Source organism: Thermobia domestica, chromosome 7, assembly GCF_964235325.1.
Source record: "Thermobia domestica chromosome 7, izTheDome1.hap1.1, whole genome shotgun sequence".
NCBI classification, from domain to species: domain Eukaryota; kingdom Metazoa; phylum Arthropoda; class Insecta; order Zygentoma; family Lepismatidae; genus Thermobia; species Thermobia domestica.
This window is the reverse complement of record NC_137460.1, coordinates 112,814,439-112,829,232: the sequence shown is the minus strand read 5'-3', so window position 1 is coordinate 112,829,232 and position 14,794 is coordinate 112,814,439. Positions and strand designations below refer to the sequence as shown.

Sequence of the window (14,794 nt, the reverse complement as noted above, 5' to 3'; positions counted from 1 at the left end):
TGTTGAGTAGGACTGACAAATAATAAGTACGAAATACCTGGGGTCATTTTACCTTTTGCAAGTTACGGAATATTTCATGTAATCACAAAGAGATTCGGGCTTATGTCACATTGTGCAGGAACACAATTCCAGCAAGAACTGAAATACTGTGAAATGATATTTTGTGTCCTAAAGAGAATCAGCAACTGGGATACAAGGTATGATTTTAAGTTTTTCAACTATGTGTTCAGTTGCTTACTACTATAATTATATTATCAAAGGTTACTTAATGGGAGAGCATTAAATATTTTAAACCCGCTTCTGTTTACCGGTCGCGTACATGTCTGAAAAGTGGTTACTTTATCATCTGTCTGATAAAATAAAGTAATAAGAAAAATATTGTTAAGAAACGTTAAATTTAAATATAAATTTTCTATTTTAAATTCATTTATTTGGCTATCAAAAGTTATAAAGATTAAAAGTAAATTATATTTTAAATTGGCTTGCATTTCAAAAGTAAGAAATAATGCAAACAAACTAATTCCTAAATAAAATTTCATTATGTTTGTTTTGTTTCATGTATGAAGTAACGATACAGACACGAGTCTGCACGTGTCATCACTATATCAACAAACATTGAGAAAAGATTAAATTGTAAAAGTTTTATAAAATTTTTTTGTTAACATAAACACATTCTAAAAGTTGGGCAAAATTGTTGAAATCGCAAACGTGGACTGTTTGAAAATTTGATCACTAAAAAGCAATGTAGAAACTATTGGTTTCAGCAAAAAAATGTAATAACACCAAAATTAAATTAAAAAAAAAAAAAAAAAACATCTTAGTCTGAAGTACAACATAAAAAGGTTATGTCGGAGAAAATGGGAATCAGTGGATCAGTGGACGGAACTCAGAGTCCATAAATTAGCATCTAACCTCTCCAGGTATGTGGTGTTACATCTCTGTTGCTCTCAATTGAATGAATAGCCAATAATCTACTTTATGTAATCTAACAGTTTAACTAACTTATTCTCACACATATTACATTACACATAAATCATACTTCTTTACAATAAATTCATAATTTAATAGTACGCTCTCATGTTTCATTTAACTCATAAAAAACTGCTACTCAAACCAAAAATTCAATATTAAGTAGTTATAATAGTGCTACATCCCTAAGTAACAACATTAAGTTGTCAATATTTACATTATAAATCAGGATGAATTTCAATTATATTTTGAAACAAGTAGCAGTGCCGCGTGTACAGTGCTTGAAGGAGTTTAATTGTGATATTTTCTCAGTATTGAAACTGGAAGTGGTAGTAGATTTCTTTCGGTTTTAGTACAAAGATTAGAGTCGAAGTGGAATATATTCTTGGGATGATTAATTGATTGCAGAAAATCACGTCGACGAGTCTGTTTTAGTTGAGAAGTTAGTTTGTAAGTCAAATACGTAAAACAAAAATGTTCTCTGAAGATAATGTGTCATTTCTATCCCGAATTCGAACCTATACTTCGTGAATTATTTGCTTTCTTACTTTCGGTGCGCGTGATATCGGGTTTGAACCCTCTGTGAGTACTTAGTTTCCTCCATTAGCATAAATGTGTACTATTAACCTACACAAACAAATTGTCCGGGATATAAACATGAAAATAACAAGTACATGATCAAGTGTATTGTAAATATCACTGAAATGTCTGTCTGTCAATTCCAGAAGGCACAACACAGCGGTACACGTAATCAAAAAGCGGGGTACACCCATTCTATCTGAATGTAGGACTCGAAGCATGGTTCGAGTTCTTTCCAATTCAGCACCTATATTTTCTGTGTAATTGCATCGAAAAGTGTATTGTTAACGACAAACCTCAGATGATGTCCTTAATGAGCATCATATGAAATAAATTGTAAGGGATATTCTTAGATATAAAATTCAACACTTCGTCATTTACATTTTTAAATGCAGGCAATGGATTTGGCTGTTCAGGCCACTCAAGCATGTAAATTTCAAGATTGGTGGTGGAAAGTACAACTTGGGAAGTGCTATTTTCAACTGGGACTGATGCGGGATGCAGAACAACAGTTTCGATCCGCATTGAAACAACAACAGATGATTTCTACGATTCTTCGTCTTACGCGAGTATACACAAGAATCGATCAGCCACTTTCTGCACTCGGAGTATTGCGAGATGGTCTTGAATACTTTCCTGGAGAAGTTACCTTACTCACTGAGATTGCCAGGTAAGTAGCTCATGTTTATCTCGTAAATTTGAAACAAATATGTATATGTTCGTAAATTAACAAACCTTAATGTTGGACTAACAAATGGAATTAAAAGAGTTTGATATACGATTAAGTTGAAAAAATTCTAATAGAGTCAATGACTTATGGCCTAAGTATAATATTAAACACATATTTAAGTAGTAAAAGAAAAAAAAAAAAAAAGGCGTCCTATAATACTGTCTGGAGAGTGACAAGCTGTTTTAACGAACCACTGTCGTTTTCGTCAATATAGATTGGAAACAAAAAACTTAAGCTACTGAACCCATCACATTATGAAATTACTTCAACTAATGATGGAGAAAAACTATACACATATGAAAAGGCACATTAAATACAGATGAAATGGTTACAGTCTGGGTTTCTTAAATGAAAGGAAAATGATCATGAGATCAAAGTTGCACTTGTGCAAAGAGTATTCACTTGAAAAAGAAAACGACGGTTATATAAGTCACTAAGAATTCCAATGTAATATTTCGTTAGATGACATGTAGAAGCATAAATCTACTACTCGATTTTAATATGTACATTTAATTACATGTTCATTTTCCTTTAGTTCAAGAAAGATCAAGGTTCCATAATATAACTATTTCACTTGTATACACAATATTCAAGGATTCACCCATTCCATCTGTATTAGTTTTCATTGTCTATATGTTGGATATAACTTCATACTTTGATGGGTTCAGCAGCCTAAATTTTTGTTTTCAGTTTACACTGACGAAAACGATGATAATCCATTGAAACACTTTGTTACTGTCTACAGTATTATAGGATTCTTACAGATGTGGATGACACATTAAAATAGCATGTGCATGTACGTAATAAATGAAACTGCATAATTGTATTCAAGGAATATATCAATATACATTCACATTTTTACCCCTTGTATTTTAGGATTTATGAAGGTTTGAACAATATAACCATGTCAGTGAAATATTATCGCGATGTCCTGCTGCAGGACGCAACCAATATAGAAGCTATCGCTTGCATAGGGATGCATCATTTCTATACAGATCAACCGGAGGTAGCACTTAGATTTTATAGGTAGGTTGGTTTATGCATTGCTTTTGTTGAAATATTTGATAACACTGCTGTATCTTTCATTCATTTGTATGTTGTACGTCAATATGACACCATAATTAGCGTTACAAATAGATACTAATTTTCCCAGTTATATTTTTGCATGTTTTCAAATACTGAAAAAGTATCGAACAATGTCATAATTTTAGCTGTGATGGTGATTTAAACAGTGAGAATTACTAAAATATAACGGTCCTGAATGATATTTTAAAACGGCCGTGAGTAAGCTTTTACACCGTAATACAATCGTGATCAAAAAGTTCCAGGAATTCACTCTCAAAATTAAAAATACAGGTTTATTTTTGAAAATTGATGATGTCTCCTTCAAAGTAATCCTCATCGACTGCAACGCACTTACGCCAGCGCTTGATCCAGTTCTCAAAACATTTGTGGTACTCGATTTTCGGTATGTCCATCAGAGGCGTGTACGATTTTCGTATTATCTCATCTCGGCTGGTAAAACGCTTTCCTCGTAATGGCTTCTTGAGTCGATCAAACAGAAAAAAGTCGCATGGAGCTAGATCCGGTAAATTCGGTTGCTACGGAATGGCATTCATAACGTTTTTTGGTGAGAAAGTCGCGGATAATGATAGCATTGTGCGACGCTGCGTTGTGATAGTGCAAAATCCATGAGTTGTCTGCCCAGAGATCTTTTCTTTTCAGGCGAATTGCTATACGCAAACGCTTTATAATGCCCAAGGATTGAGAAAGACGTGTTTTTTATCTTGGCTCATTGGGTGCTGGCCACTTGCAAACCTCTGTCATTTTAGAGCATCATTGCCGAAATACTTTTCCAACATTTCCAAGGTATTACACCATTGAATTCGTTTTTAACGCACACACTCCTTGTTGCAAAGTTAACTCCATTGCAAAAATCGAAACATGCACTCAAACAGATGTACTCAACACTGCGCTACTTACACAAATGGCAAACTAGGATGTTCGACTTGGGAGAAAATATCGCTGACAGGTGTGGCAACCCACAAAAAAGGAAAAGTCAGATCAGGTGACTGAGAGCTCCACACGGTGGTGATTCCGGTAACTTTTTGATCAATGTAGTATTTATTAAAAGTAAGCTCTGTCATTCTGAGGAACTTAAGGTACTAATGGGAAATTAGATAGGGAGGAAAAGTGTTTTTAATTGTTTAAGAAAAAGAGTGTAAGCAGCAGCAAGATGTATTCTGTACCGTAAATATTTAATTTTCATACTTCCTATCCTTGCTATATACCGTTCTTACCAAGTCTTGATAATATTGACAGCTGATGCTATATTGGACGTTAATTCTAATAACTGTAAGTGGTACACGAATAGATCTTTCCTCTTTAGTATTTCTTCTTCTCTCCTTCTATACTACGTCAACAAGCTATTGGAGACTGTTCGTATGTGAGAGTATCATTTATAAGAATCTTTCCATCATGCTGGAATTCCTCTGTTCTGTCTTAGTTTCCAAGGCAGTGGTTGCTGTTCGTTTCCTAGTTATTCAAGATTCTTGGTTCATACTCAGTCTTTGGAATTATTAGTGCTTTCGAATAATACCACGCCTCCCAGATGCAAAAGTCGGGGGTTTTCAAGAAAATAATCCAGTAACATATTTGGGCCCTTCCAGCGGAGCCCAGAGGCTCTCAAACAATAACACACTCTTGGCTCGAGGCATATTTCAAATTATTGAAATACGAATAACACGCATACACACACAAAAAAAAAAAAAGAAAGAAAGAAAGAAAGAAAGAAAAGAAAAGAAAATGCCCTTTACAGGGTGTCTATCGGTCACAAAGTCACGAAAGTCATGAAATCAGAAAACGGTCATGAAAGTCAAGAAAAAGTCACAAAATTTAGCTTTTAGGTCATGATTTTTTTTTTTTTTTTTTTTTTTTTATCTGGAGAAATAAGGTATAGTCTGGAAAATTTTGTTCTGTAAAGCGTCAAAATTCACCACCAAAAATGTCTATTTTCGGTTTTAGATGCTACCAAATCGCATGCACGAAAATTTGGCCCAATTCACTCTTGAGAATGTTACTAAATTTTATGGTTTGGAAAAGAAAAGGTCACGTTAAAATCACGAAATCTCATTTTGGAATTTTAGTAGACACCCTGCTTTAGGAAGCTTCTGCACGTACCCTAATTATCTTTAGTTCCATGGTTCGTAGTGATGATCGTCAGAATGAATCATACCACACGCATGTGTAACGTTCCATACATTCATGAAAATTTCCCTAAACTTTCCTTTAAAAAGACCTTTTTTTTTAACTTAGCACTCCTAATGCGACTCCAGGGTCAAATATCTGCATAACAGGTACCCAGAAAAATTCTACATGTCTCAGGCTATATATATATTTGCCAAGTCCCATTAAACACTTAAGACTGCTGTGTTGCCCACACCGTGGACTACTCCTGTAGTATACCAGGGCGCCGGGCAGCCCACCATGGTGAGTACATATAGATGTTACTGCTCAGGTCTAGCTGCCCATGGTGTGTGCACACCGATCACTAGTTTCTTATGGGAGCTTTATTTAGTCGACCTGATGGTATAACAAATTGGTTTATAGGGAAAATATACGCATTTTTTGTGGTCACGAGAGTAATACATATTAATCATGCAACTTATGATACATACCACATTGCCCATGGCCAGGGAGGATCAAAATTTCTTTTTTTATGACGACAGACTAAGTGTTAAAGTACGGTTGGTAGTTATGGAAGTTTTCGAACAAAGGTCAATATTTTTTAAAGTAAATATTACTTTAGAGTGAAAGGAGCGAGGAATGGGGCTAGAGAGAAATAGAGGGATGTTTTCATAGGTAAATGATAACTTGTAACTTTAAAATGAAAATGAGTTACGTAACAAGATTTACAATGTAATTAAAGGTATTCAGATATCAATCGAGTGGTAAGCTTATTTCGAGCATGTACTGATTAACTGATTTTAAAGAAAGCTAAAAAGAAGGCAATTGACAATTTTATAGGACTGTAGAAATATAGTTTTTTCGTAACTTTCTAATTAGTTACTATATAGAAATTCTGTTTGTGTTGAAGTGCCTAGTCATATATTTTTTAAAAAACGCTTTTTTCTTCTTGGGAATTGATGAACTGTTTCCTTCATTATAGTTAATGTATTTATTGAAGTGAACACATTTGTTTAACGACAACAAAGTTAGAAAAGAATGTTGAAAGTGTTATGATATTTATTACGATTTATGTTGTAAAAATTGCAATATTTATTTATTTATTTATTTATTTATTTATTTATTTATTTATTTTAGACGCCTTCTACAGATGGGATTGTATAATGCCGAACTTTTCAATAACCTTGGTCTTTGTTGCTTCTATGCGCAGCAATATGATATGACGCTGACATGTTTTGAAAGAGCTTTGTCGTTGGCAACAGATGAATCATTGGCAGATGTATGGTTTAATATAGGACACGTGGCAATTGTAAGTATATTGACGGATATATTTATGTTCGTTAGAAAGAAATTATAGCTTCGATTAACAAGTGATTTACGTATGTTTTTTGAGTCTTCATGGTAGTCAATTCTAAACAACCAATTAAAAGAAAACGCTCATTCTTTGTTTTACCTATTGAGATGATATTGCGAAACAGAGCGTAAGTTTGGCTTGAAAATCTGAAAATACTTGATATTATAGCAGGGCCAACAAAAGATTGTCTCTGACGTTTCGTACCACATGCGGAAAGGCAATGCAGCCCCTACTTTGGTACTAGTGTTACCAACCACGGTCACTCTGTCTTACACCATGAATTAAATTGCTATTATAGATGCGCCGAAAAAACTAGTCGCAACGTCACTGCGAGCTGTCAGAGACCTTCTCTTGCTGGCTTTCCTATAGGAAGAAATAATGCGAGCAGTGATCAACGATCGGGGTTTATAATTTTTCTCTCGTTGGTAAAATAGGGGGAGGTGGATATTCTTGGGTTTTGCATTTGTTCTCAGGAATTTGTTCTTGAGTATGTATAGACTTGTTAAAAGAGAGAGAGAGAGAGGGAGAGAAAAGAAAAGAAAATGAAATGAACATCCAACTGACTTCCAAGATCTTTGTATTTTTATCGGGAGATACGTTTAATGTTGCAACAGGCTCTTGTAAAACTTTTAAAAGAAAGGAAGAAAATTTCAAGAGCCATAATACGTCTTTCTTTGTTTGTTTACCCTATGTTTCAGTAATTCTTGTAAGTTAAATAAACAAAGGCTTTGCACGTCTTTTGTTTATTTACCCTATATTTCAGTAGTTCTTCATTATTACTTTTTTCAAGGTAAAAATAAACAGTCATTGTGCATCTTCTTTTGTTTATTTAACCAATATTTTGGTAAGTCTTGATTATTATTTTTTCAGGTTAAATAAACAAAAGACGTACAAAAGGTAAAGATTTTATTTTACTATACGTACGTGAATACTGGGGCCGCGGTGAGTCAGTGGTAGAGCGCTCACCTCTGGTGTGTAGGGTCCCTGGTTCGATTCCTGCTCGCGCCAAGTGGACCTTGTAGTGGACAAACACCCTGTGGATGTGGGTTAATAGTGAATTATTTGTTTATAAAATAGCAACAAAATAGCATGAATCGTATTTTATTAGGTTGATGCATAATTTCGTAGCGTTTTAAATATAATTTGTTAAGTTTGTTTGTTTAGTGTTTTATTTATGAAATTCAGTAAAATTCAGTTAAAAACTTGACCAAGCAGCTATTCAATAATGTAATCTCTGTCATTGCCAAGTGCTTGGGGTCCCGGGTTCGATCCCAGCCCCCGCCAAGTGAACTTTGTGGTGGACAAACACCATGTGCGTGGGTTTTCTCGGGGTTCTCCCGTTTCCTCCCACTTTCTTCATTCCACCATTTCATTCATTTCTCATAATCACCGTCTCCTTTAGCCTCACCGGCATAACCGTGGGACGTAAAACTCAAAGATTTCATTTCATTTTTTCTGTCATTGCCAATATTTTCATCCCAACGTTGGGTTAGTTTCTGGATACCAGAAATCTGTTGAGTTTGAGTGTAGGAAGTCTTCAGTCCAAGTTAAGAGAGCAGTTTCATCTCCGAAGTTGTGTCCTTGAATGTGATTGGAACGGAAAAGGTGAAAATCTGAAGTTGAGTTGAGTTGATTTTAGTTTAGCGTCCCTTTCAGCAGCGAGGTTATATGAGACGTGGACCTACAGATTAACGTGGAATCCGAACCTCATGAACTCCCGCCGGAAATCGAACCCGGGTCTCCCATGCCAAAGGCGCGTGGCAAGGTCCGGTGAAGAGGGGGGATGCGGGACAATAGTCCATCTGAACTCCTGGATAACTGCTTTTGTCATGTTGACAACATGAGGGCGTGCATTATCATGATGCAGGAGAATGTGGCGTTGTCCAGGCCGTTTTTCTCAATTGCGGTCGCAAGTCGTCTCAATCGTTGGCAATAAACTTCTGATGTGGTAGTTTCATTCCTAGGAAGGAATTCATGGTACAGTACTCCTTTCGTGTCCCATCATATGCACAACATAACCTTCTTAGGAATAACATCACATTTTGCACGAGGAATTGCTTTTTTCTTGGGACTAAGCCATTCCTTCCTGTTACGGATGTTCACATATAGACACCATTTTTCATCACCAATAACAGTGTGTGACAGGAACGATTGATGTGCAATGGAAACTCAATGCGAAGACAACAAAGAAACACAAATTGTCAAACGATCAGTTCTGTTTCATTCACGTGCGGTACCCATGAACCCACTTTCTGGTTCTTTTCCAAGGAATGTAAATGTCAAACGGTTGTTGCTTGGTCTCATTCATTAGACTAGCCAATTCCCTGGTTGTCTGGCGTGGACTTTCGCGGATCAAACTGTCAGAACGTTCCTCTTCAAAATCAGATGGTCTTCCTGTGCGTTTTTCCTCAAGCAAATCAAACTGATTCGCTTTAAAACGAGAAAACCATTTCGTTGCTGTGCTTTCACCGACGGCATTGTTCCGTACATTTCGCAGATATTCCTAGCCGCATTTGCTGCGCTTGAACCTCGGTTAAACTCGTACAGAAGAATATGTCGCAAATGTTCTTTTTTCTCAATCTGACACTCCATTTTCAACAGCGAAGAAATAACAATCTCGCTGACAACTCGTATTTCACAAGACAACACTCTAAAGTAAACAGTGACAATGTAAGAACGGTATGCCCCAACCCAATTCAAAACTCAAAAATACTCTCCTCCCAAGAATCAACTAGCCCTTATGAATATTCTGATGGAAGTGATTTATAAGGCACTAGCAGCGTTCACCCCGCTTCGCTGGGGTCACCCCGGAACGCAATAAACTTTGTTACTTAGATAATTTTTACTTTTTCGCTTTCAAGTGATATGATAAAAACCATAGAAGATTGGAGTAAATGTTAACATTATATCGCCTGTCATTTATGTTAACCCGCCGAGTGACACGGTCATGTGGGTTGCATATAAATACGGTTAGATTTAGCTATGATGAGCTAACAAAGGATTTGTACGTTATGGACACTTGAATGGTCAAACTGGTAATTGAAAATTAAAGTGATATGATAAAAACCATCTAGGGTCCAAATCTTAATAACCCCCCAAAAATGAAAGAAATTGGTTCAGCCGTATTAGCGTGATGAGCTAACAAAGGATTTGTACGTTCTCTTTTATATATAAGATTATATGGTTATTAATGAAATATTAAATTTTCAAATATGTTCAAAATCACATTAGTCGTCCTTGAGAAATTCATCTGAAAAAAAAAAAAAAAACTACTTTCTGTACGTTTTTTTTCCAAGACAAACGAGATATGTCATATTGTCAGATAATCTATATTATAAAATTGAAAGTGTCTGTGTTTGTGACTCTCAATCTCTTGAACCGCCCGACCGATCTCAATCAAATTTTTGTCGTAGATGCCGTTCTGGCCTGGGATTGTTTTTAGCTATTCACTTTGACGGTAGAACTTAGGGGAGGGGGAGGAGAGGTAATTATTAAAAATAAATAAAACTTAACTTTTGAACCAAACAAACAATCGTGATCAAATTTTCAGCATAGATGAAATTCTTGCCTGTGATATTTTTTTTATCTTTTTACTTTGACGGAGCAACGTTAGGGAGGGGGATATCTATGTATCTCTCTCTCTCTCTCTCTCTCTCTCTCTCTCTCTATATATATATATATATATATATATATATATATATATATATATATATATATATATATATATATATATATATATATATATATATAAGTGACTATGTTCCAGAGTGAATAACTCTTGAACCACCCGACCGATCTCGATCAACTTTCAACATAGATAAAGTTCGGGCCTGAGATGTTTTTGTCTTTTCACCTTTACGGTGCAACATAGGGGAAGGGGAGATATATATGTAAAAAAAAATAATAAAAATAAATAAATAAAATAAAATAAAATTGAAATAAACGTGACTGTCTTTGTGACATCATCACGCTTTAAACACCGGACCGATCCTAATCAAATTTTCAACATAGATGAGGTTCGGACCTGAGGCTGTTTTTGAGATTTTTATTTTTTTTTTAATTATTTTTTTTAAATTTAATTTCACCCTTCAGCAAACTACCCTTACTTTTATTGTAGAAAGAAAATTCGAGAAACTTCTCTGGGGAGTCACATAAAAATCTTTAAGTTTAAAATTTGGTCTTGATATGTTGACCGGTATAGCTTTTGTACATCAGGACGAACAGACGGGAAGATGTCGAAAAATAACTTTTTCGGTATCTATGTGCCATGAAACGTTTAAATCTGTTGAAATCTCAAAATCAGTTTTATTTTGCGATCACCATACTTTTTTCTTTTCTATTGTCTCTCGAAAGTAAAAATGTTCAAAAATGTGCAAGAGTGATGAAATAACAGATCTTTAGGTCTAAGTGATTCTGAAAACATTTGCAGTGGAAATAGTAATCATGAAGTTGTTGTAAATTATTTGGAAACTGAATCAAGTAGTAGTAAGGAGACTACAGATGAAAAAAGTAAACCAGAATAGAACATAAGAAATAGTGGCGGTGCGTCGTCAGCAGTTAGTGATTAGAAGCGATATTTAGCGAGTGATCCTGAGTTCCTTGAATTTTGTTTTAGTGTTTGAAAATCAGATTTACAGTTAGTGTGTAATGAAGTATTTACAGGTTTTATTTGTAATACAGAAGATTTAAATTTACAGTTCCTGCACTTTGAATATAGTGTTCACCCCTTGAGCATTTTGTTCCCTAAATTTCCGAGGAGGGGAAAAAATGACTGTTTCAAGAAATGGAGTGCAAGGATTAAGCTATAAAGTTAGTTACCTTCAATACATTTTCTTTCTGACCTGATAAATTATAGGAGTTTGTTTGTTTCTAAAGGTAAAAGCCTTTTTGCATATATATATATATATATATATATCCTGTATTCTGAATTTTAGATTGACCGTAGCAAAATAATAATAATAAAATTAATAACTTTTCAGGGTATTGGTGATGTTAATTTGGCCATGCAGTGTTTTCGCTTAGCCTTATCAGCGGACCACAATCATGCTCCTTCATATAATAATCTTGGTGTTTTGGAAATGAGACGAGGCCATACAGACAAAGCAAGAGCATTCTTTCAGGCTGCAGCAAGCTTAGCCCCCTATATGTTTGAGCCTCATTTCAATCACTCGGCTCTTGCAGAAAAGGTGAGTAGAATGTGTTGTATTCATGGTAATATTTATTTTATTATTACGGAGTCGTGGAAGAGATTTAAAAAATAGTAAATGAAATATGGTACGTATTGCTGATAATAGGAATCCCGACAAAGAGGAGTCCAAACTATTTACTTAACAAGGGGTGACACGGTAGCTCAGTGGTAGAACGCTTTCCTCTGATGTGTGGGGCCTCTGGTTCGATCCCCGGCCAAGTGAGTTCGTAGTGGACAACATGGGTTTTCTCGGTAAACTCCCGTTTCCTCCCACATTCTCATTTCACCCATTTTTCCATCATCATTCACTTCCTTTCATCATCGTCTCCCTTAGCCTAAGGGACATAATCGTCGGACGTTAAACTAAAAAGATTTCATCTTATTTCCTTACCAGAATATAATGAAAATATTGTTAACATAACACTAAAAGATACACTATACCGCTACTTTTGCTAAGTGCTTCTTCAGACAGAGAGTAAGATGCGGAGAAAATCAAGAAAACCAACAGAAATGTAACTGTGAATACATCCAGATGGACGCCATCTTGGAGTGAAATCACGTAACAGTATTGCAAGGTTAATAATGTGTTTCAAGTGGAGGAGGATAAAACTAATGGAACGAGTTCACCGGTAACAGAACTGGAGAGAGAAGGATTAATAAATAAGGAAAGATATTGTGTGCAATAAAATAGAAAAGATACAATGCAAAATTTACAACAATACAAAAATAAGATAATGAGATTATTTTCTGTATGCCTGTTCTGACATTCACCGTTCTCACCGTTCTAAGTTTATGAGGTATTACACAGTACTATATAAACAACCTTCATATATAAATTACTTCCTATCCATTATTCGCTCAGTCAGTAAACCATTACCTGCTGATACTATCATGATTCTCGTAGATATAACTTCAATATACACTAACAGGCCACAGTAGAGCTCTCACCTCTAGTGCGTGGACACCCTGGTTCGATTTTAGCTCCCACCAGGTAGAGTTTACGGTGAACAAACAGCGTGTGTGTGTCGGTTTTCTCAGTGTTCTCCTGTTTCCTCCCACTTTCTTCCTTTTTGTTTATTGTCATTATCAGTGTCACCCTTAGGCTCGAAGCATAATTGTGCAATGTTAAACTACAAACCCCCTCTCCTTGCCTTAAGATATAGATTTTAATCAAAGTAACAGGATAAAAATCTAGTTCAAGGTGATAACTATATTCATAAATTTATTTTCCGTAATTCGTTCACACACAAGATCAGTTTCATTCTTATATATTACCGGTAGATTTATATATATATATATATATATATATATATATATACATAACGAAAAATATCCATAATAATATTTAACTTTTAAGTAAATATGTGCAGAGCAAACAAATAAGTCCTAGAGAAGCATCTAATGATCAGGCGGGCATATTTTCGAACATTTTATATTGATAACAACATAAAAGATTACAATCGTGAGAACGAAAGGTCGAACGTCGAATGTTGGTGGGATTGTATAAGACGATAGCGTAGATTTTACTAATTTTAAAACATACATTTTTAATACAAGCGTGCGTAAGCATTTTACTTTCTTGTACACGGTCTGCGACAATAATGATAATAAACGTACATATAATTTGTACATATGAAGTATGCCCAGTTCTTTTGTCGATGACTTTATATAAAAAGGTTCTTTTAAAAGTGTTTTTATTCATTTTGAAAATTATTCCTTCTAGAGTAGGAAAGTAGAATGAAAGGGATGTTAACCGAAATCTAGAGATATTACTAAATATACAAATATTGACCTTGGTATACGTCAATTACTTAATAATTGTCGAAATTTAAATGGATGCTCCCCTCCTCTTCAGAAGCATTTTCGTAAAGCATCAACCGCATCTCCTAATCACATATTATGGCATCAGTCGTTATGGTATAGCTGTAGTGTGGTACTGTGAATATTCAGATATATTAAAGTACAGCATTTGTTGCGTATTCCACCGATGTAATTGTATATTTTTATTTCTTAAAGAGGGGTTTTTGTTTGATATATCAATACTATAACGATTGGTGCCAAGAGGTATGATCAGTAGTTGCAATTGTTCCCTTAAGAAAACGCCATTGAAAAAGATGGGAGCATCCATTAAAAATTTCGGCAACTATTAAGTTATGAACGTATATCATGATTAGTCCAAGTTAATATGTCATCATGCGTCAGTGTAGTTTCTTAAATTGTTACTAAGCGTACAGTTGTAGCTAACAGTTTTAAGCACAGTTTTTCTGCAAATACTCGTATTTACAAACTGTGTACAAGACACTGGACAGTAGAGCAGTGTCTATGTTAGTGTGATACATAGGAGTAGTAGACCCGAGCTGGTTTCTTTCGATTCCTTTCTGTCTCTTCAGTCGTGATCATTTCCAGTGTATTCAGAATTGAATCTAAAACCCTGTTAATAAATGAGTAATCTGCGGTGTCGTGAATAATCTTTTTATGTATTTTTTTTTTTTTTTTAATATCTTTATCGAGTTTTGTAAGTAACAGGAAACTCAGGTTGATTTTTTTTTCTCCTGCTATCTTTTTACTTTTGACCGATCGAGGCACTCAGGTTCAAAACAATACATTCATTGCACAAGGGAATGAAGGTCAGTTTTGGTCATTTTAGACATATTTCACCTCTATCTAAAGATCCTTTGAGAGCTTAAAAAGATCCATGTCCAAATATTTAAATAACTCTTATAATGTTGAAATAATAATAAATAGTGTTAACTTGAAATATAATAGATAGTGTTAACTTTTTCCATGT

General features: G+C 34.9%; 1 protein-coding gene across 3 annotated transcripts in view; it reads left to right on the top strand.

The window, feature by feature from the left end:
* BBS8 (tetratricopeptide repeat protein 8) overlaps positions 1–14,794 on the top strand; it is a 107,665-nt gene that overhangs the window by 10,355 nt on the left and 82,516 nt on the right. For all 3 annotated transcript variants that reach the window (XM_081765171.1, XM_081765169.1, XM_081765168.1), the window contains exons 4-7: positions 1,944–2,218; positions 3,155–3,304; positions 6,602–6,773; positions 11,798–12,004. In XM_081765171.1, the coding sequence (XP_081621297.1) occupies positions 1,944–2,218; positions 3,155–3,304; positions 6,602–6,773; positions 11,798–12,004 (804 nt within the window). The remainder of the gene's footprint in view (positions 1–1,943; positions 2,219–3,154; positions 3,305–6,601; positions 6,774–11,797; positions 12,005–14,794) is intronic.